The 23,848-nt window shown below is 36.6% G+C and overlaps 1 protein-coding gene across 5 annotated transcripts in view; it reads left to right on the top strand.

Moving 5' to 3' along the window:
• MTF2 (metal response element binding transcription factor 2) overlaps positions 1-23,249 on the top strand; it is a 34,299-nt gene extending 11,050 nt beyond the window's left edge. For 2 of the 5 annotated variants that reach the window (XM_061465495.1, XM_061465492.1), the window contains exons 2-15: positions 7,293-7,491; positions 7,633-7,714; positions 9,187-9,282; positions 9,638-9,738; positions 10,069-10,217; positions 11,384-11,479; positions 12,540-12,608; positions 13,433-13,556; positions 16,617-16,684; positions 17,061-17,231; positions 17,855-17,963; positions 18,149-18,207; positions 18,346-18,450; positions 20,349-23,249. In XM_061465495.1, the coding sequence (XP_061321479.1) occupies positions 9,207-9,282; positions 9,638-9,738; positions 10,069-10,217; positions 11,384-11,479; positions 12,540-12,608; positions 13,433-13,556; positions 16,617-16,684; positions 17,061-17,231; positions 17,855-17,963; positions 18,149-18,207; positions 18,346-18,450; positions 20,349-20,703 (1,482 nt within the window). In that variant the 5' untranslated portion in view covers positions 7,293-7,491; positions 7,633-7,714; positions 9,187-9,206 and the 3' untranslated portion in view covers positions 20,704-23,249. The other 3 variants (XM_061465491.1, XM_061465494.1, XM_061465493.1) reach the window with 3 other exon arrangements.
• Positions 23,250-23,848: the final 599 nt, after the last annotated feature.

The following is a 23,848-nucleotide window of genomic DNA, read 5'->3' as shown; positions in this document are numbered from 1 at the left end:
GCACCAGAATAATAGTGTGATGTTCTCATGGGTCTGTTTTTTACCATCCTAGGTTGTGGAGAGCAGGGGTAATCTGTAATGATTAGAGAATGTCAAATGTTATACCTATCTTCAGAAATGGCCACAAGGTCAACCCAGGGAACCACAGGCTTGTTAGGCTCATGTTGGTCTGTAGGACAGTTGTGGAATAGGTCTTCCTGGAAGATGTCAGCATATATTTTCCAAGAATAAATCGTGGCCTGACCACCTTTGGTGTTAAAAATGGCAGGATTTGTGGACCCGGGAGGAGAGGAGTGGATACCACTTAACTCCAGCAAGGCCGAAGGAAGTAGCTGATAGGAACCTCATGAAATTAAAGAGATGAAAGCGAAGTCCTGCATCTGAAGGAAGAATCTCAGGCTAAGTTTGGCTGGGGGTCAGCTTTGCAAGGTTGGCTGGGGTCTGGTAGACAGAAAGCAAGAACATGAGCCAACATTGTGTCCTGTGAGCAAAGGCAAGTTGTATCCTGGGCTGTATTAATGGGAACAGAACCAGAAGGATGAAGGGAAGTGATTGTTTCCTTCTACACAAAACTCATTAGACAGTATCTAGAATACTATGGTTTGGTTCTGCCAATGCAAGGAAGACATAAAACTAGATGAGCTTGGTGGAGGGCCACCAAAACAGTCGGGGACTGGAGCACTTTTCCTGTGAGAGGAGGCCGAGGGAACCAGGTTCACTCAGCCTGGAGAATAAGGGACTCACTGCAGCCTTCTAGCTCCTGTGAGATGCAATTAGTCTCTTCACAATACTGCATGGCAGGAGGACAAGAGATAACATACATGTTGAAATAAGAGAGATTCTGATTGGAATGGGGGGAGGAGATGGGTTTTCTTATTTTATCCCCCCACCCCCCCCCCCCGAGGACAGTTCAGCAGAGGAAGAGGAGCCCAGGGTGTATGGCCTCTGTTGCTGGAGGCTTTCAGGGCTGACTGGATAAAGCCACCTTGTCTGGCCTCACGGCTGATGCTATGCTGAGCAGGACTACAGAATTCCTGATATTCTTTCTAACCTGAATTACTATCTTAAAAAAAAGTAGAAATTAGATGATCTTGAAAATACATTTCTTATCCTCCAGCCATTACTCTTGGCTTTTCTAGACCGAGGGATGCCTAGGTTAGCATCCCTTTATCTTTCTTCTGTGTAGTTGGTAATGTGGCGTAGGCTTTTAATGACACCAGCATACAAAATAGTGTAAAGATAACGAGCTCAAAGCTTGTAGATGTTCTATGACATAGCACCTTGGAAACTTAATTGGGCTGCATGAAGTAGTGTAAAAGGATAGACTAAGACTATAATCTAGAGTTGTGTTGGATCCTCTGCTTGAAAGAAATTCGTAAGCATTTGCTAATAGAATAGCTTGTTTGTGTATAATTAAGCAGTGACTGTTGGAGCAAAGCTGCTGTTATGAAAAACAAAGTGAACTTTTTGTTTTTTTTTTTAAATCGGACTGATCTGAAGTTTGGTCCTGGGTTGGGGCAGAGGACATATCCTGTTATGTCTGTTTGCCTTCTTGGCCCAGCAGAATCTTTTTATTTGAGGGGAGGGGGGTACATTTGACACAGTGAACAGATGTCTGGTTTGAGATCTCAAACAGCAGCGAAGCTGCAAGGAAGAGGGGAAGAAACATGTGACTGGGATCCAGTATCTCTCCAGCTGTCAGCAGAGGTACTGGATCCTAGTCATGGGTTAGTTGTCACGTTGGAAGCATTACTTGGACTTGGCTACGTGGTGCTGGGTAAACCAGTTAAGATGGTGGCTCTCAGAAAAGATTCATTTCCCTTTGCTGCTGCCTTGTGACAAGTGCTCAGAGCACTTGCTGCTTACCTGGCTTGTCACCAGACCTTTTGATGAGGTGCTTTAATTTGTTTAAAATGTCAGAAAATCCATATTTAAGGAAGAAAAACGAATAGAAAGTTTATGGAGAAGTCACCTTGTTATTCCAGAACTGGGAGAAAAGGAGGGAGAGCAAGCTGCTGTGTTGAATAAGTCATGTATAAAATCTGCTGGACTCTCTAGACGCGTTTTCCCTTCAGTGTGATTTGTGTTTACTGGGAATAAATGAATTATCTGCAGGTCCCACTTTCATGTGTTTCAGTAAATGAAAATTTTCTCTTCATATGCTTTGGGCACTTTGTTAAAATCTAGTATCTTACAAAAACTACCTGTAGTCCTAGGGTAGCTATTGCCTGTTACTGTTGTAGTATTTGTGAATCACAGCCCTTCTGGAAGAAATGTCCTGAAATTGCATGGCTTGTCAATGAAACTGTAATTCAGTTCATGCAGTAAGGCAGTGCCAGCTGAGGGAGTTTGTGTCTCAAGTTGCTTGTTTGCATTTGTTCTCGTGCTGACAAACCATTCTGTGAGACAAATCAGTGAAATGCAATTGCTGAGAAGATAACCCCTGTCAAGGGAGTTTTTAATAACAGAAGTTGTTTCACAGCGTTTGTTAGAACTGAAGGATTACAGGAGTATGTATGACCTTAACCTGGCAGTACTTCTGAGGAAAGGACGCTTAGAAACAAGATGGAGAGTGCCCAGTCTTTTTAATTCTCCAGGATCTTCCCATCTTTTTCCCCTTCTCCTGCTGTAGGATTGTGGTGAAGATCTGGGAGTCGGAGGCACCAAATGAACTTTGACATTTTCTAACCTGTAATAAAGAGGTTAGATTTGCAAACAAGTCAAAACTAACAGAAATCTAACCTGGATTTTGGCAGATAAATTCTATGCATAGTAAGTTGTCATGGTTCACAAATTGGACTGATTTACATAGTTCACCATCAGAGGGAAGTTTACATTCCTGTTGAAAGAGAATGATGACTATCTCCTGTTGCTGCAGCATATTGTAAACTTATTCATTAAGTAGATGAATAGAAAGTCTTCTGCCTGTCTTGCTGGAGAGTATCTGTGGTTATGATGAGCCCCCATGGTGAAAAATCTGACTGTTTTCAGAACTTCACAAGACCAACTTCTCAAGAAATGGTCAAAGTGCATTACTATTTGGAAGTGTATTTCAATATATAGATACTTTTTACTGACTTCCTCTGCTCACTTCTGAAAGATTGTATGGGTGCTTCGGTACTTTGCATGTGAAGTGCTTGAGAAAGAATACAGACACAGCATACTCAGTATTGAGTAAGGGATGTAACGCCAAGGTAGACTGGGCATACTGTATGACATGCAGTGCAGCTTAGTTGTGCAAGTTGTGTGAGATAAAGTAGACTTTTATATTAGGTAAAGTGTTTATTTTTTTTTTCCCTTGGAAAACCAAGATCTCTGGATATTTTGCAATGCAGAGTTCTTTGAGTTATTTTTTTTTTAAGATTGTGGGGAAATTGTTACTGAAAGGTTACTAATTTTGTTGGTAACTATGAATGGTATTTTAGGAAGGTGCTATGGAAGTAACTTAAGGGAAGACTTGAAAACGAGTTCTGGAAAATGTGGAACCTTCAATTTCAAAATTGGCAAGCAAGAAGTTAACCTCAGTTTGCATTTGCACTTCCAACAGGTATTTATTTTAATGGTAGGTGTAACTTTTTAGTACTCCCATTATAGTGGAGAGGCCTGTGGCATGGCAAAGTTACTAATGTGCTAGGCATGTAGTTCTTGTGTTGGTCTGCACTGGATTCCTTGTGCTTTCTTAAGTCATGTTTCCAGAAGGCACTTCAGAGACACCTACTTAAAGTAACTTAGAGCTTGCGACTTAAAATCAATTTTTCAGAACAGTAGCTCTTCCCACTTAATCTCCATCAAAAACACTAGGGGAATGTTTCCCTGAAAACAAACTTCTTATCCATGTGGAAAGCAACAGTTAAGCTAGTGTCAGCCTATTGTGATAACTAACCCTATTTTCAGTCTATGTGTTAGATAAAGCATAAACTGCCGCAGCAGGAGCTACTTCAGCTGTTTAGTCATCACTTCAGCAGTGCTAACTCCCACAAAGAGAGCAGTGTGGACAGTGGAGAAGTGTCTGTTTTATTGGCTCAGACCTTTACTGTGTGTCAAGATCCTTCAGTGTCTGGAGTTGCTATTGTAAATTTAGGCCGTTGTATAAGTCAATGTATAGACTCATTTAAGTGCTTGTGCTAGAAAATAATGCACAACACATTTTTGTTACAATTTGAATGGAGTTATGGGACAAACTTCAGTACTTAATAACATATGTATGTTTCTGAAGACTTTTAAAATGGGAAACTCACAAAAGTAGTTGTTGCTTTTTAAGTGGAGATCTGTACTAGATTATGTGTAATAAATGGATTCTTTCTTACTTCTAATAGGACATCTGAACTTGAGGCTCACAAGAATCTCAAAACAAAACTGTAAAGCAGAATGATGTGCATATATTCGTGGCAAAAAATTATATATGAGATTAGATACAAGAAAGAAACTCTTCCCTGTGAGGTTGCTGAGGTGCTGGCACAGGTTGCCCAGAGAAGCTGTGGCTGCCCCATCTCTGGCAATGTTCAAGGCCAGGCTGGACAGGGCTTGGACTAACTGCTCTATTGGAAGGTGTCCCTACCTGTGGCAGGGGGCTGGAACTGGATGAGCTTTAAGGTCCCTTCAGCACAAACCTATACGATGATGTTGTCTTTCCTTATTCTGTACAAGATCTTCCACACCTTTGTTGCAAGTACTGGAGGAGCCAACACTCCTGCCTCTGAGCTACTTCATGTAGTCTCTTAAACCAGATAAAAAGCTGTAAAGAAAAATCTTTGAACCTCTGAAAGAGAAATAGGACTGTTAAAACACTTGTAAAACAATTTCAAGGTGCACAAGTAAATTTGCTTTAAGTGCTTTGCACTACATGTAGTGCCTTATTGACCCACTGAATATGTTAAGTCAAGTTCATGGATGTAATTTGAAGTATCAAAATACTTTAATAGTTTGTAATGATGAGTCATTGCCAAGAAAAGAATTGTTGTCTGAGACCAGGTTATAGTTTCACAACTGTTTCTGATAAGGCTGTGCTGATCAAGCCTTGCCTGGCTTTTGAATGGTGCTTTCTATGTACTAAGTGTGTGTAGTCAGAAAAGTTTGGGGAAGTGATGAAGGGAAACCGTTTTTTCCCTCTCATGACTGACTTACTGCAGACGTGTTTGTTTCTGAGCCTGTTGGGTGTGTAAATGACTATGCAGATGCAAAGGAGAGAGTAGAATATGGTTGCAACAGGTATTAAGGGTTGGTGCCCTGCTTTAGAGGCCCTTGTGAAATTTTAAGCTATTGTACAAGATAAGGGACAGTCTTGCAGTGAGGTACAAAAGATTGTAAGTTTAAATAATGAAATATTTTAGGGATATGAGGTTATTCAAAATAATGTAGAAAGTGGGCAGGGACACCTCACACTAGACCATGTCACCCAAGACTCTGTCCAACATGGCCTTGAACACTGTCAGGGATGGAGAATTTACCACTTTGGGCAACCTGTTCTATCTATAAGAGCTTAAAGTAGAACTGTGGAAAAGCAGCAGTAACTTTAAATGGTTTTCACATGAGAAGCTGCAGAACTGGTAGGATTCTTACCTGAGAAGTATGTCTGGGTGGGTGTAAACATTGTTACTGGGGCATGAAGGGAAAAGGGACAATGACAGTTAAGTTTTCTCATGCAGTGGTGAAGGGTGTCAAATGAAGTGACAGCATGCCAGCTGTGAAACAAGCCAGAAGTAGTACTCCTTTAAAGGTTCAACAAAACATGTAGGAAAACATGCAGGAAAAAGTTCCACTAAGGACTAAAATACAGAGGCATTACTGCTCAAGATATTTGGATCCACAGGCTGTAAAAGACCTAGAGAATATCTGGGAGAGGAGTGCTTGTTTGTTGAGTTTTTTTTTCCTGTACCTCTGGTCTTCCCCAGTCACCTGCTGGAATATTTCTGCGTTTGAGATCAGGCAGGACTTAAATTGGTGGCCCAGTTGTACACGGCGATGCTAGAGTTAGTTACTGGGCAAAATGGAACACTTCTCTGGCCCATTGTCTGGCCTGCTCTCAATGTCATGACCTACACTGATTATAAATGTGCTTAAAATAGCTGTCTAACTTTCTTGTGTCTAGCCTTCTTGGTTTAAACTGTCCAGTCCAAAAAAAATTGATTGCTTTCTAGAATACTAACTTTTGCATTTCTGCATATTTTTGGTGTTTTCAGTCATTATAATTCCAAGTTTATTTTCATATTGAAAGTAAATAGTAAACATTTAGGGAGAAAGGATTCCATCCTCTTTGAAACTTTAGAGGAACTTCTCCGGCATCTGAATAGTAATTCTCATTAAACTGTATAGGGTGCTGATTCATTTACTGCTTTTATTAGTGCTTTGATTAATGCAAACATTTCTGGGGCTAATAATGCACCTAATCTACTTAGAATGAGGTGAAACTTTGCTTTTTCAGTTGACTCCATGTAACTCTCTGTTCTGTCCTTGTATCTCTGTCATAGTAATTCATACATTTAGTTTCTAAAGAGAAAATACATTTGGATATAAGGATAAATTTGTTTTACAGTCAAATTCTGCTTATTACTTATGAAGATTGTTGCTTGCACATTATCTGGTCCTATGTTACAATTTTCTATATTTTACTCCTCAGAGTGTTTGGTAGCTAGTCTGACATAAAAGCATAATCACGCTTACAGATGAATATATGTTGTGGAATTGTATGAGGAAAAAACTATTATTGATTAATGTAATTTTGAGCTTTGTCTGTGAATAGAAGTTTCAAGATCTTTTGCTTTTCTTTCCTTATTCTCTGAATTTAACAAAGAGGAAAACATTTTACATTAGAAGTTTAGCATGTAGAAATTCTTCTTGTGCTGGAAACCTCTATAGCTATGCTTAGTGGCAAAGCATGATGTGTGTTTGGAGGTATCTTGAGTAGTGCTCAACCTGGTTTCTTTCCCCACACCTGCTTAACCCTAACCTTTAGTACCTTTTTAGCTTCCTTGGAATTTTGGAAAACTGTCAGTCATTAAAGTGACTAATTGTTTTGCCTAAGTAGTTCTAGATTGAATCCTTTGATGCGTTTTTTTGGTGACTTTATGAAGACTCTCTGAGCTGAAAAGCTTGTGTCCCCATCCTCACTTATATTAATTGTTTTCATAGAAGACATTTTTTTACATGTCTCTTTCAAATCTTGTAGACTCTTATAGTAGCCAAGGCTACTATAAGGTGAGTTTTAGCTGTGAATCGTATTAATATTCAAAACATATGTTTTTTCTTCTTTAACCTAATTCTGATTATCTTTTCTCTTTCTTCCCTATCTTTAGAGACTCTACAGCGGTGGGTAATTCACTGGTCCATAAGCGGTCTCCTGTACGTCGAAGCCATAAGAGCTCAGCATCTCTGACCAAGCCGTCATTACGTGATGGACAGAAAGCCAAAAAGCCACTGTGTAAATTTGAAGAAGGTCAGGATGTCCTAGCTAGATGGTCAGATGGCTTGTTTTATCTTGGAACTATCAAAAAGGTAAAGGATTTATTAAAACACACTGGAGTCTTACAGTACCGTGTTTGTTAAATGTTATGGTATTGTTGTGTCTCTCCGTATTAAGTACATTATTCTGTCTAGTATTTTACTCATGGCTTCTGCTGTATTTTTGGTTTTCAGATAAACAAACTGAAACAGAACTGCTTCATTATATTTGAAGACAGTTCCAAATCCTGGGTTCTCTGGAAGGACATACAAACAGGCAAGAACTTCAGTAAAGTAGTTTTTGTTGGGTATTTTGTGTAGATTACTATATCTGTTAAAATAAATTATTAGAGTATCTTTTTGTATCCTAAAGAGTGATATAGTTTAACATGACCCAGGATCCTGATTTAGGTGAATAAAAAAGTTCTTTTCAGTTAATTCTTTATCATTGCAGTTGCTTTTTCTGTTTGCTTGTTTTCACATAACTATGTGCAGGGAGGGGAGAACACTTCTAAGCATAATCAAATTTGAGTTTTTTTGGATGGGAATAGAGTATAATACTCTGTCATAGCAGAAAACTCCAGGCCCTAATTTACACAGAGTTTATGTCCTCCTATGTTTTCAGTTGAAACATCATGACGTCGAAAGAAACCAAAGACTGGAAAATCAATCCTAGGTTTGAATGGAGTTTTCACATTTAAAAGTAATACCTTAATTGTTGCACATAAGGAACCATTACAAATTTTGGAGTATTCATGTGATATAAAGAAATATGCAGTTATTAAGTGAAACATCTATTGTACATGAGCTTTGATTTTTGCAATATTTGGGGAGCAGCTAGTATTTTGATAACCTAATGCTATTGAAGCATGGATGACCGTTTCTCATGAAAAACGGTTACAATTCCCTCATCTCATACAGGCAGTGGAAACTTCATCTGGCTCTTGCAGTTTCTCGGTATTTAAACTGAACACTATCTGCTAACAGGACAAGCTTTGTATTTGTAATAGCAAAAAATCTGCTTTATTTCTGAGAAGCTTTTAAAGTACTGCTATTTTGCCTCTGTATAGTACTGGTTTATGATCTTTGCTACACTTATCAAACTTTAGTGCATGAATATAACATGTAGACTAAGAAACTTTTATTCCAGTTTTTTTTACACTGGTAGGTGGTATATAATAGGAGCAAGATGCAGTTTTGTTTCCTGTTTGCAAGGCCACTTTTTTTTCCTGTCTCTACTGTTACTGTATGCTTTTGTGTGCTCGCAGATATGCGTAAGCAGTAATAACATATTTCCTCAGGGCTCTGGAGTTTAATATTAAAGCACCCTGGGCAGATCTGTCAAAAGATAAGCTCCAAGTTGTGCATATGAAAAGAAGCACAAACTACTGTAAATACAAAACATACCTCTCAGTTGTCCAGATAGGATTTGTTTATGCATATTTTTTTAGTCTGCACTTACAGTCTTTATTCCTTTATTCTATGTTTTATAAAGGGACCATGGACTGCATAGTAAAAATACATAGCCTATAAATATTCAACAACCTATGATAAGTGACATCAATATTTGTAATGCATACGGTCTGTACAAAAGGTCAGAATGTGGTTTTGTTAGGAAATGAGTATTTATAACAATATGATTCTACAATGAATGGATTTGTAACTGAAATAACAGAAAAAATACATACACATGGTAACCATTCCAACTGCAGTTGTAAAGAAAAAAATCACACTTTCATCTTTGTCTAGGAGCCACTGAAAGTGGGGAAATGGTCTGTACAATATGTCAGGAAGAGTATTCAGAAGCACCGAATGAAATGGTTATATGTGATAAATGTGGGCAAGGTAACTAGCGTCTTTCCTATTTACTGCATTTTAAAAGATGTTTTGATTTGTTTTATGAAGGAGGATATTTGCCTGGCTGCTTAACTGAAGTTAACTTTTATAGCCCTTCGTGGCTATTAACAGCTCATTGGATAACGATAATCCATGTTAAAGTGACTAACAAATGTTCTGTAAGTAAAGTTTATTTTTTATACTAAGAGGTTCAAAAGAACATTATGAATGTGTTACCAATCTTTTAGATCAAATTTTTGGCACTTTATGATGGATAATGTTTTATGTTTGGGTTAAAATGATACGTAGTTAATTCTTTGTAAGCTTTTTCTGTTTTAATAACACTTTGGTCATTTTTCATAAGGCTACCATCAGCTGTGTCACACACCAAATATTGATTCCAGCGTGATTGAATCAGATGACAAATGGCTCTGTCGACAGTGCGTTTTTGCAACAACAACAAAGGTGTGTTTCTAGAAAAACATGTCTTAATACATCCCATATCGTGTACATACTTTGCTTCTGAAGCTGAAACACACAAAAATACTGAATTTTCTCAGTGATTTCTTACTTGTTAACTTTGATTTGGAGATTTTATATGTTGGGAGTTAATATGTATTTTAGTTATAATTACATTAGGCTTTCAGTTTATCTTTAAAATATGCCAATATTAGAAGAAACACAGGTGATAGTATTTTATTATAGACAAATTTTCATAACTTCCAAATTGAAGGATTTGCAAGTTTTGGGAATACGTTATTGCTTTTGTAAACTCGTGTATTTGTCTTGGACCAGAGGGGAGGTGCGCTTAAGAAAGGACCAAATGCCAAAGCACTGCAAGTCATGAAACAAACATTACCTTATAATGCAACAGACCTTGAGTGGGATGCAGGTCATAAAACCAATGTCCAGCAGTGTTACTGCTATTGTGGAGGACCTGGAGAGTGAGTAAATAGATACTGTAAGAATGTCTGTCTGTCATACAGTTGATCCTGTAGACTTCTACTTGTGAATGTCTTTGTTTCTCTTGCATGTAGATACTAAACACAATGCAAAGTGGCATTTTCAATTTTTTTGTAATGTCTCCTGGGAAACATTATTAATGTCTTTCCTTCTCCCATCAGATCTTTTGTTTTAATCTTGTCATGTGACCATCACATAACATTACAGTCCATTTTACAACAAGCAGGAACTTCTTTTGCATTGCTACTCTTAATGTTTTGGGATTTGATGGATTTTTTTTTTTTTTTTTGATCTTGCAATTTTAGGCAGTGTATCTCTATCACTAGTCACAAATATAAATGTATTTAGGATTAGTCTATTAAATTTTGTTGGAATAGGCAGCTGATTCTACTGCAGTATCATACCCTGGATTGCAGTTCCTGGCAGGGGGGGGAACTTTTTTCCCCTTGTGACATTAGAGTCCTCTGCTGGTTCTTTCTCTAAAAGAAAGGGAACAAGTGAACTTCTTAAGTAGACAGAGATAAATACTCTGGTGTCTGCATGGATGAGTAAATAGATAAAATAGCATTGGAGTCAAGAGTCTCACAAAGAAGTGAAGCTCTTGAGTTTATGTTTGCAGAACAGAGCTCTAGTTTGAGAATTTTGCAGACTTGGACAAACATTGCCTTCAATGTTGCATGGTTCCTTTTATCAAGGGAGAGCTGAAAAAGGAAAATGAAAATAAACCTCTGTAAACTGAGGTTTGTTTTAAGGATTTGAGTAGTCCAGTCCTCAGAACAAATGTTCTGACTTAAGGCAGCTGGAAAATAACAAGGAAGTGAATCCAGTATGCAAGAAGAAACTTATATGGTTACTGAATTCTTATTAGAGATAATAAAAATATGGTTTTCATAGGAAATTAAGCTTTATTTTTTCATTTATTAACTTAGTTCATCCTTTAATAGACTATCTTTTATTATTCTTAGTCACTACTTTTCTAGTAATGATTCATGGTGGAGCTAAATGTTTCTGAAATATCCTTTCAGATGACTGTCAGGGTCAGAAGACCCCTTGCTACTTAATTTAAACATAATGAAGAACAAAAATAAGGAAGAACAATTGCCAGTGACTTTTTTAACACATCTTATTTTTCTTTCTGTTGTTGAAGCTGGTATCTAAAGATGTTGCAGTGCTGCAAATGTAAGCAGTGGTTTCATGAGGCTTGTGTGCAGTGCCTCCAAAAGCCAATGCTTTTTGGTGACAGGTAAGAAAATGAAGCTGTACTTCATGGTTGCCTTTATTTAAAATATGGGGATCTCCCATATGAACTTTTATTAGGGTATCCATAGTACAACACTGCTTTCCAAAAATGGGGTGAGTTTTGGTTAGATCATACAAGCTAAAGCATGTGTTCAGCTGCCAGGAAAATGCAGTTCATCTCAGTTCAGTGGAGTGGGTTGTGGATGGTTGAAGTCAAATAGCTACTGACCTCACTTTATGCCAAAGTCTATTATACTATGGGTGCTGTCTAGTAGGAGATTGCAAGCTTCAAATCAGACTGCTTTAGTGGGTCTGAAAGTTGGATAAGGGCTTTCAGGTTCACACTGTATAGGTGACCAATGTCTCATATGGAACAGGCACCATGCTCCAAGGTAGGTTGCCATTGTGTACATGTGGTAGTAGTTTCATGTACTAACAGCATAGGGAACTGGAGAAAGCCAGAAGGATTGTTACACTGAGGGGAGCTGAATACATCCTCTGTTGATATCTGATGAGTCAGGACAAAAGAAAATAAGAGTGCTAGTCTGGGCTTTTGTTTTAAGAGGAACTTGGAATAGTTGGAGCAGATGAGAAAACTGGAGAAGCAAATCAAGTAGTATCTCATTTGTTATCAGTTATACTTTCCTTTAGCTGTTGGTTGTGCTGGAATGTTTGTATAGAGGAACTGAGTTGGGGCCTAGGAATGCATGGGTCCTTTAAGTGTATGCTTACACTGATGCATGGGTTTCTGCATGAGAGAATGGGGTGGGAACACTTCAGAACATTTTCACAGGCATAGTCACAGGCTGAGGGACTTCCTTGGGGAGTATGAAACAGTGGTACCAGGATACAACTGATCAAGTACCTTATCTGGTAGGTACCAGTAGAGATTTTAGAAGTTAATGAAGGAAGGTGGAAGATGAAGGGACTCTCAAATATCATATGGCTGGGTTTCTAGCCTGCATAACTCATTTTTGCATAACTAGGGTGTTAAACATGAAGAGTGTGTGTACAGACACTCACCACCCAGACACATGTATATCTGTATATTTATATATTTTTAGGTTTTATACATTCATTTGCTCAGTTTGCAGTTCTGGACCAGAATACCTCAAACGTTTACCCTTGAGATGGTATGTATGAATTAAAACCAGGAATTTAATACATGCTCTGAATTTCTCTTTGGTGTTTTGATCCTCCTTGCAAAAAAGGAAATCCACTTGATGTCTTGTTGTTTCCTGAGTTGCTCTTACTGCTTGTACTAACAGGGACATCTTTTCTTCTAAGTTAATCCTTAAATGTAGAGATATATTACAATTGCATGCTTTGGGGTTTATTCCTGGGATGGTTCAGTGAAGTAGTGAGCAACTACTCACTTGTATATGTGAAGACTGAGATCTGAACAAAATCTTTTTTGCAGTCTTAGGATCCTAACATCAGATAAGCCAAATGTAATGATTACTGGAGTACGCGTCTGTACACATAATAGTTTCCCTGATGAGACTTAATGGTTAATTGTAGTTTGAAATCTTTGAACTAGCCTGTATTACAAATTATACTCAATCTTGTGGATATATATGCTAACAAATACATGGTGGAAATAACTTGTTAAATGCTAATTCACCAGAATACTTGCATGAGCTCAGAATCTATAGATTCAAGTATAAATTTGGACTTACTTAACTATCTTGTGGTTTAAACCAGTTTTGGAGTTTAAAAAAACACGATCACAGTGAGATGGGGCAGAGATTAAAGATTCAAAGCAGAATGAATCACTTGAAGAGAAATGACAGGAAATTTCATAATGTTGTTCCCTGTATTGAGTGTCTAAGTTGTGCTTTGTGTTCCTCTGTCTATATCATGCTAGTATCTTCTCTAAGAAATTTTCAAAAGAAAAGCAGTTGGAAGAAAAGGAGTCTTTATTCCTGTCTTTTATTCCAATATTTCTGAACTCTAGGGTAGATATAGCACATCTATGCCTTTACAACCTAAGTGTTATTCATAAGAAGAAATACTTTGACTCAGAGCTTGAACTCATGGCCTACATTAATGAAAACTGGGATAGATTGCATCCTGGTGAGGTAAGTCATTGGAATACTTTCTTGGTTTTCCTCACAGTGCAATATATATGTCCTGAATGTTAGTGACCTATGAACTTTTTCATTCTGGATGTTGAATCCTTTATTATCTTTATTATCAATCTGGTAATCCCAAATAATGAGGAGATAATCTTTAATTTTCTCTCAGAAATAGAATGATTTTAAGTACTGTGTGCTTTTTATGTGCTGTAAAATTTCTAAAATGATCCATGTAAATTATTTTATTATTTGAATGGTAACTTAATACTTGACAACCTAATTGCGCATATATATATACACACACATATAATTCCTACTTCTTGGATAGTTTTGTGCAAAGACCAGGAAATCTGTTTTGAAGGTGTAACACATAACAAAATATTGTACATGAACATCTAATTTCCTCTTTTCTCGCTCTTCCAAGTATGGGGGTAATCAGTTTGTGTCCAGCTCTGAAGATTATTTGGATCCTTTTCCAGTCTGATTCTGCTACTTGTCAAGGCATCTTGGTTTTTCGATCACTACTATATTAGTTATTTCTCCAGCTGTTTGATTTACTGTGCAGTTATTTTAGCATTAAAGGAAATCTGTTTCTTCAAGCAGACTGACTTCATATTTAACAAAGAGGAACAGTATAGGTAGTTGTTTCTGCATTCAAGTTTGCATGCAAAATTTATGTCTAAATTCAAATTGCCAAGCTGCTTAGTAGAGTATGCAGTTTGTGCATGGAAATTTAGTGTTGTGAAGTTAAATGCAGGAGGCATAGAACTGGGTTCAAATTTTCTTATGAGTGCATCCCACTTTTATACTTCTCAGGAAAATTCATACATTTGTAATCCATTTCTACTAGCAGACACAATTTGAGAAATCAAATGTGTGTTCTTGGTCCTATCAAGTCTCAAGGTTTAACTAAAAAAAGGCTGAACAAAATGCAGTTCTCATATCGTCCTTTCAATAGAATGAGATGTTCTGGCTGTCTTGGCTGTCTGCAGTCTGGCAATTACATAAGCAGTGTTTAATTTTGACTTCAGTTTCTTAGTGTTGAGGTAAATGTAGAAGACACTAATGTGTTCTTATTTCACATACAAAAATTTACTCTGGATTTCATAAAATTTTGTGTCAGAATGGTGGTCAGAGCAGCTATGGTGGTGGTGAGTGGAGCTATCTAGCTGCCGTTGACTTGGAGCACATATGCCATTTTGAAGAAATTGAAAGGCTACAGTCCTCATTGTGCTGCTCTTCCCCTTTATGCTCTCAATCAATCCACGCTCAAGCTATGTGAAAACCACATAATGAAGGGAGGGGAGGAAGGAGAGGGTAGACAAGGAAACTCACCTCTTTAAGTGATACGCTCAGTTCTTTAATCGATATTTCTACACCTTAAAGGAAACTACTTTTAAGTCTGAAGAATCATTTCTGAAGGGGGTAGATTTTGGAATAATTACATAAACACTGAGTTGAGGAAATCTTCAAGACTTTATTCTGAAAAGATTTTAAATATCAGTAAGTTGGGAAAAATTGTTTTGAGAGATCGGAGGGAAATGTACTTTACTACTTTGGTTCACCTAGTTTGTTCATTAAACAAATTAGTCATAAAATTAATACCTACAATATAATGGTTTTAAGGTTTTGGGTTTTTTTGTTGTTTGTTTTTTTTAATACTCCGAACTTGTCACTGTTAGAAATGACACCTCGGTTTCTTTCTCTAGCTGCTTATAATTGATTAAGAGGAAAAGTATTTTAGCCATAGTCAGATAGGAATAAGTGGTGGAATTATCAGAACTCCTGAGTCAATTATTTAGCATCTTGTTATTTAGGATGCAAGAAACATGGCAGTTTTCTATAGTTAAGTGCTGCAGAGATGCAAGACCTTTGGATAGGGATGGATTGTACTGAATGCCTATGGTAAAGATGTGTGAAAACAGTTCTTAATTTCTTTGGCTGAAGTTGGTTGAATAACTCAACTTTGTTAGTCAGGTAGATGGTGAATCTTGACCCAGATTGGGCTAAAAGGTTGGCTTTTATATTTACTCATTGATTTGGCTGTTAGCACATTCAATCCTTCGAGCACTTCTGTCTGAAATAGTCAGAATTGTGGCTTTTTGGAAGTACTTGAAGGTGGTGGGTTTGGGTTTTTTTTTTGAGCTGTAAATGTTGTACAGTCTGCTGTGTTGTATTTATACTAATAGTAAAAATTACAAACTGTAGAACTCAAAGATAAACTTACTGCAGAGCCAATTGGATATAAGTTCTGGAACATTTTGTGTGGCGACTGGAAATATGGTAGCTTCATTGGAATTTAAAAATAGCTGTCTAAACATAAAAATAATCTTATTTTAAATTCGATTACATAAATGTTGTGTCTAATTCTTCAGAGTCACCACCATACTTGCTCTGCTGTGTCTCTAATTCTTATATATGCCGTTTTTCAGAGAGAAGACTCCAGTGTTTTGGTAGCTTGATAGGGACTTCAGGCTTTGGTGTAAGAATGGGTCTGAGCAAAAGGGGCATGAAATGGATTTACTGTTTGGTTGGGGTTTTTTTTTTTCTTTCTTTCTTTCTCTATATTTTAACTTTTCTGGGCCTTATCCCTTGTTTGTATCTCATTGACTGATGTTGGCAAAAATGGGAATTGGATCCTGTGACAAGATTTGGTTGAAATGATCACCAATAAAATAAGTGTCAGTAATAGTTATATTCTGTTTGCAATCTCAGTTAATTTGGACATGTATGATGCCACAGAAGAGTTCTTGTTAGCAGTTTTGGGAGAGCAAGCTAGTATTACGTTCTTTCAGTAAACTAAAATTCCTTGAGACATTTTTCCTGCACTTTGTACAAGTAAAACTCAAATTCTTTGGCCTTGATGCTGACATCAGTTCTGTGGGTGTAGGTTACGATGTATGGGATAATGATTAGTATCCTTTGGGGTTTGGTGGTTTCTACAGCTAGTACTTCATAGATGTACTTCACATCCAGTTCTGTAGTTACAGTGACACAAAGTAACCTCAATCTTTCTATTACTAAAGAATTTGATAGGTTAAATGATTTCTTAATACTTCACAGCTGGCAGATACACCAAAATCTGAAAGATATGAGCATGTACTGGAGGCATTGAATGATTACAAGACCATGTAAGTTATTGGTACTTTTTGTTTTGAATGTGGCTTGCCTGTTTAAGCTGGTGTAGATTACAGTGCTCAGTCTATCTGATAATCAGTTTGCCTGGAGATAGCTCGTAAAATTTTAAATATTGTTTCTGTTTCAAACTGTAACATAACTATTTGAGTGTAACCCAGATAATGAGAAAATTGTTTTAACTTCCACTCTTTCCACTTCACATACTGTCGTGTATGTGAAAGTGAGGATTGTGTTAGTGGAAAGAGAGGGATAAAATAACATTAGAATGAATAGTCTCACTTGTATAGTTTTGTTTTCTATGTATACTTTTACTATAAAAGTTGCTTTCTCTGGGGTCAGAATTTTAACAATTAATTTAAAATCATCTAGGTTTATGTCTGGAAAAGAAATAAAGAAAAAGAAACATTTGTTTGGCTTGAGAATTCGCGTTCCTCCTGTGCCACCAAATGCTGCTTTAAAGGCTGAGAAAGAACCAGAAGGAACTTCTCATGAGTTCAAAATTAAGGGCAGAAAATCATCTAAGCCAATCCCTGATGTGAGGTAAAATGACGCAGTCATTCTAGCAATGTTGTGGTAAATCAGGCTACTTTGGGTATATTTCTGGGGCCTACAAGAAGGACCTTTACATTGTAGAATGTATTTATTTTAAAGTAACTCTAGAGATGGGCTATTTGTGAGAAAAAGGTCTTTAAGGAAATTTCATTAGCTTTCTATTACCAAACCAAGCAAATATTTAGTAGCAAGAACAATAGGAAATATCCAAGTTTGCTGTCATTTGGGAAATAGAGTCTCTTGCATTTCAGGAGCTTTTATGCAGTAATCTAAATAAAATTCTAGATAGGAAGTATGATGTCAAGTTGTAACTTGTGTTAGTGAGTGTGCCCTCTTTTTTTATCAAGTGTGATCTTGCGAATAAGTAACACCTAACTCTGGTTCATTCTTCTTCAATGCTGGGGAGTCAGTAATGTCACTAGAAAGATCTTGTATCTGTTAATGTTATTCTAGAAGCAAAAATATGTAGCTTTGTACCTGAAAAATTTTATTAATCAGAATGACATCTTAGTGCATAGAAATCTAATCATGTATTCATTGCCAAACAAAAAAAAAAAATTAACTTTAGATGATCTTCAGTAATACAGAACAGAATATCAATTTTCTTCTAGGGAATTAAGTAATGGTATAGAAAGAAAGGGGAAGAAAAAGTCAGTAGGTCGTCCACCTGGTCCCTATACAAGAAAAATGATACACAAGACTCCAGAGTCATCTCCTCTGGTAAGGTTTTGGATATTCTTCCTTGCCCACTCCACTTTTCCCTGTAACTGGATTATAATTTTTGAGGAAAACCATAACCAGTTAATGTGAATCATGGTATTTCCCCATTTGCCCTCAAACAAAGTTGATACAGCAGTTACATTACATTTGAAGTACTTTTTCTTTGTTTTCTTTTCCCCCCTTAGGATAGTGAACCAGTTCCAGTGATAGAGAACCCAACCTTGGAATTACCCTGCACTGTTGGGTAAATTAAAAAACCCAAACCCCCTAAAAAATACTGTATTATAATATCATGTAATTTATCTGTTTGCTTCTGAAATGTCAGCTCAGTTTTTACTATCTTATTTTCATTACATGGCAACTCTGTTATCGTGCATCTCAGGAAATCTGATGGAACTGCACATTCATCCAATACCTCAGATGTGGAATCCACAGGTGCTGCCAGTATGAAAGAAACTACCTCATCTAGCATTTCCAGACATTATAGGTAGTTATTCCATTACTCTCTGTGCTCTAAAGATCAATATTTGCAATATAGTAATTTCAGTAGAACTTTCTGAAAGAGGGATGGAAAACAATTGGCTCAGCAATACTGCACCCTTAATAAACAGAAGTTGCAGGTATCCTAAAAGATACCTTGCCTGATGTATTATATGTAATGTTCTACGTCAGGTGGCTTAAAACCTGAGGTTTTGTTATACTTCCAGTCCATTCTGAATCTTTTGGCTAACTTTCATGAAATCTGATGCAGGTAGTTCCATGAAGATAGATGCTTGGATGAGAGGGGCCCAAACCAGCAACCCCCATTCACAGAAAGGCAGGAAATTTTCTAATGGTCTGTGGCCTGGTCATTGCCAGTGCTATTTTTTGGTGGTGTTTTTTGGCCTTGTTTTCTTTTTTGTTGAAGCTTTAGCACAAGAACTGTAGAAGATAAGGTGGGAGTTTGACTTAAGCTTATGAGACAGCTGTAGTAGATGTGAGATGGAGGTAAGGGTACTGCAGAACTCGTGGGAGAATAAATAAAGAAGAACTGAGGATATTGCAAAGGGGTATAACATTGAGGATGTGGTGACTCACTGAGATTTGGAGTAATGGGCAATGGAGACTGGATAGAGCTATGAGTTGCACAAGGAAATCTAAGTAAATGGGACAAAAAACTAGTTTTTACTAGTTCTACTTACCATGCACAGGGTGAGGTTTTCATGCTCACTCACTACTGTTTTGTTGTTGTTAAATTAGATTTACTGAAAAGAATTAAACTCCATAAATGCTTCCTGAGTTTAGCCTTCTAATAAAAGCCACAAAAGAGCTGATGCATACCCATAATTAATTTTAGCAGCTGTTGTTTTTGTATGTTTGTGTATTGGTGTTAAAGAACAGTAAGTATGCTGCAATTTTACTACAGTCCACAGATCATGAAAAATTTTTGGCAGAGTCTTCATAAATAAATTATTAACTACAATTGACTTTTCTGGAAATAAATTGTCACTTAAACTTTTCCCTCTCAAGTTCAGGAAACACAAATTTCTCTTTTATTGAGATACATGGATCCTCAGTCTACTTATTGTCTTCTCTGTTTTGTGCTGTCAAGGGCTCTCATGATTCGTTTTTCTGTACATTACTGCTACAAACAGTCCATCTTCAAATCCTCTTGTTTAACTTTCGGACTTCTGAAATTGCTACCTGCGGACTTACTTTAGTAGTAGTCACTGTTTTGTATTTCTGCCCTTTATTCCATTCTTTTAAAAGTTAAAAATATGCAAATTTAAAGTTCTGTTTTTCATGTTAAAAGATGTGCTTTTTTTTTCCTTAGTGTGTTACATAGTGGTCTTGAACATTAAAGTTCAAATACCAGTTAATTTAGGACTTTATCAAGTAAGTTTTAGTATGCATATAGATTCTTTTTTTACATAAGTATTTATATCTTGGACACTTTAATATTTGGGTGATGGCTTATTCTTGCATATTGTCAGCAGCTTCCTTTTTTCATTACCAGACCTAAATCTGAGTTTTGGATATACATACTTTTCTGGCCATGTGTAATAAACCTTTAGAAAGTTGTGAATGCTCTAGAAAGCAGTGATGTAAAATAGATTGTTATAATATCTTTGTTCATATTTCAGAGTTTGAACTGAGAGAAATTCAGCTTGAAAACATTTGGCTACAATGTTTTGTTACATTAGTACATTTTACCTTCTGTAAATCACTCTTATTTTGCAAGTGCCGTATTTATAGTCATCTATCTGTAGGCAACATCTATTTTTATTAGTGAAAAACAGACAAGAAAAAGTTATGGGTTGCATAGAAATAACTGATGACAAAACATACAATTTACAAAAGTTTTTTAGAGTTAATGCTGTGATTTCTTTTTTGCTTGTTCAATAGTTTATCTGACTCGAGAAAAAGGACTCGTACAGGAAGAACTTGGCCTGCTGCAATACCACATTTGAGAAGAAGAGGTCGCTTTCCACGGAAAGCTCTCCAGACTCAAAACTCAGAAATTGTAAAAGATGATGAGAGCAAGGAGGATTACCAGTATGATGAACTCAATACAGAGATACTTAACAACTTAGCAGATCAGGAGTTACAGCTCAATCATCTAAAGAACTCGATTACTAGCTATTTTGGTGCAGCAGGTAGAATAGCTTGTGGGGAGAAATACCGTATTTTGGCTCGTCGGGTGACACTTGATGGAAAGGTGCAGTATCTTGTGGAGTGGGAAGGAGCAACTGCATCCTGACTGTAGGACTGAACATTATGTTCACTGCACTGTCATATGTAAGTACAGTTCATAATGCAGAGCCTCAAGAGAAACGTGTCTTTAAATGTGTTTCTGAAAAAAACAAAACAAAACCAGTTTAGCCTTAACATGTAATTGTTACCATTACAGCTCTTGTGATAAAGACTTATCTTTTTAAAATCTGATCTGAAACTTAAATTTTTTAATCTAAACATTGTTAGATTGTTTTAGGTTGGGATATTTTGGGTTACAATTGCTTAAAAATGTGCATGGTGTTTAAAAAAAAAAAAAAGTTTTCTAGAGAACATTCCATGGATACAGTTATTGTGATTTAGAGAAAATACTATGTAGATAGCACAAATTTTGAGAAATTTCGGTTTGTTTTCTTACCCAAATGTTTGCAGAAATGTATTTCTATTTCAATACTTTCTAGATTTCATAAGTGCAGTGTATATAATGCCTACTGATGACTGTAAAATACTGAAGTTTTTCTTTCAAAGTGTAAAAAAAAGAAAAAAAAAGAAAAAAAAAGAAAAATATATTGAGCCTGTAAATTGCTCTGTGACCAGACTTCATTGTCTTCTTAATATATTCTTTGTGTGTGTGTGCGTGCATGTGTGTGCGTATATACATGTGTATATAAGCGCACACATACTTGTGTGTGAGTATATATGTGTGATTGTGACCTATGCAATACAAATTATGGGATCGGGCAGCTTCTGAGAATACATCCCATAATTCTTTTTTCAGGAATAGTTGCCAGTATTTACACAGCAGCATTTCTTCTCAGGCTTATTGGGTGCTGTTGCTTTCTATGTACTAAGGAAAAGTGTCAAACCAGTGCAGCGTGTTCTGGCAATGGGTGCAGTCATTGATGTTCATATGCTCTAGGTTATATGTGCCATTGTTTTCCATGTGAATTAACTGTTAAATAATGCAGGATCTGAACATTTTGAAATTAACTCTGCTAGAAGTAACGATTTGGAAGTTCTTGTGGCACTCTGATTGTAAATTCTGTGTCCCAGTTATAAACTAAGTTGACAGCAGTCGCACACCAGATTCCTACATATCTGTAGAAACAGTCATATTTTCATAAATGTAATATGAGCAAAGTGTATTATTGCACAGGGTCAACAAACAGTTTGTTGCCATTTGAAGTAACGTTACTGATTTTATTACAACATTACCTCTTTTGTTCTTGTGAAATGCACCAAGTTTTAAATAGATAAGTTGATTTTACTTGTTTAAAAGAAAAGTCTTTTGCCAGTATTGGGCATTTTCTTTGTCTGCTACTTTTGAGGGGGTTTTAGCCAAAGAGTAAACAGAAGAATACTTTTACTTCGGTGGTTACTCAGTGTACTGCATAAGGTTAGTTTTCTTACTAGCTTAGGGTTTGCCACCAAACTAAAACAATGTAACATTTACAAATGACAAAGTGTTTTAAAGTGTACTGCTTGGGTTAGTACTTACTCCTGTACTTGATTATTTGACTTTCTGCTCATCTTGAACATCTTGAAAAGGTGAATTTTTTTTTTAAATACTTGTTTCCCCCCCTTTTTTTTTTCCTTTTATTTTATTTTTCCCCTGTCACCTTATAGCCAAAGGAAGCAGAGAAAGCTTTTTATCCTGTGCTTGGCTTATGGCTGGCCAGGTAATAGTAGCTTTATAAAAATGCTAATTAAAAACTGCCACTTCTGTTTACCTTCACTAAAATGTGTGTTTTTTTCTCACACCCTCAGCTATTAATTTAATGTTGCCTTGCCTATAGCTGCAATATTTTGATAACACAGCAACTTCATGTTAATTTTTGAATGTTTGTATCTTGAGATAATGCAAACTGTAAAGCCTTTGTAACTTTACCCACACCATCTGTACCTGTCTCTATTGTTTCACTTTATCCAAGTCCTTTAATTCTAACTGAACACCAGCAGTATTTTTTCGTAAAGCTTCATTTAAAGATAAATATTGGAATGTACTTGGGGACTTTAGTGAAGGGGGAGAAAATATTTGTCATATAAGCTGTCCGTAGACTTAACTATTGTGAATGTTGTTTCATTTTATGGTGGTTGACTTGACTCTGATGTTCAGTTTGTATTTTTGGAATTGCTTTTTTCTTAGAATTAAAAGACCAACATTAAATGTGTGTATTTTTTGAGAGAGAAGAACGAGTTTTGATTCTGTATTCTTGTGAAGTATGTACTTGGTGGCATCCTCCCATCTGTTGTTTCTCTAACTTTGCTGTTGCTGTCCTGGAGGCACTTGCCCTGCACACAAACACTAACTAGTGTTCCACTTACGGTTGAGGGATGCTTTGCTACAAGGGGTCATGTATTGGGAAATGCTGCAATAGTGTTGATGAAGATACAGCTAGAGTAACGATTAAAGCACACCTACAAATGCCTTTCTCATTGTATGTGAATTTCACTGCATGTAGTAATGGAGTCTCTAAAGGAAAAATACAAATGTTGCTGTATGTAATAGTTTCATTTTGGTATGACTTGATCATTATGTGTATGCATGTGTGTAAATATATGTAATTCAACCTTGCTGTGGTCACTGATTTAGAACCATTTCTATGTGTATCAGATTTAATATTTTTCCATCGTGTATTATTCGTATTGCTGTAGTATTTAGGAAGGTGAAATCTCTCTTGAGGCCATTCTAACAATGTAGGCATTACATGAGCATGACAGCAAAGAAATAGTACATGACTGGTCAGAAATGTAAAATAATTGTCATGGCAAGCTACTTGTCAAACCGTTGTTCTCAACAAAAACTTCAAGAGGAATTTTGAATAAAATCTGCTTTTCTATGCATAACAGGCATTTTGAGTAAGATTATAAAGGAATTTTGAAAAGTGTCTCAGCTTGGTGTGGGAAATGAAGGTCAGTAGTTTGATTAAACGTGAAGACAAATAAGAGGCCTTGAAGGTGCAGACAAGCAGTTCGGGGAGTAGGGGGAAAGATAAGTGGGTAAACAAAAATGGGTATGTCTTTGTAATGTCCTACTAAAGTGATCTTTAGTGTTATATTTTAAAAGGAAACTGGTGAATTGAGATGGAACATGTCAAGGCTGGAGCCGGAGCAGTAGTCAAAACACAGTGATAAGGACAAACTGGACAGGATTATCAATTCTGTGCACAGAG

Source organism: Pezoporus flaviventris, unplaced genomic scaffold (assembly GCF_033815535.1).
Source record: "Pezoporus flaviventris isolate CSIRO_AGI_PZ_B2104156 unplaced genomic scaffold, CSIRO_AGI_Pfla_v1 ptg000040l, whole genome shotgun sequence".
Classification (NCBI taxonomy): domain Eukaryota; kingdom Metazoa; phylum Chordata; class Aves; order Psittaciformes; family Psittacidae; genus Pezoporus; species Pezoporus flaviventris.
Note: the sequence above shows the minus strand (reverse complement) of the source record. Positions and strands in the feature narration are given on the sequence as shown.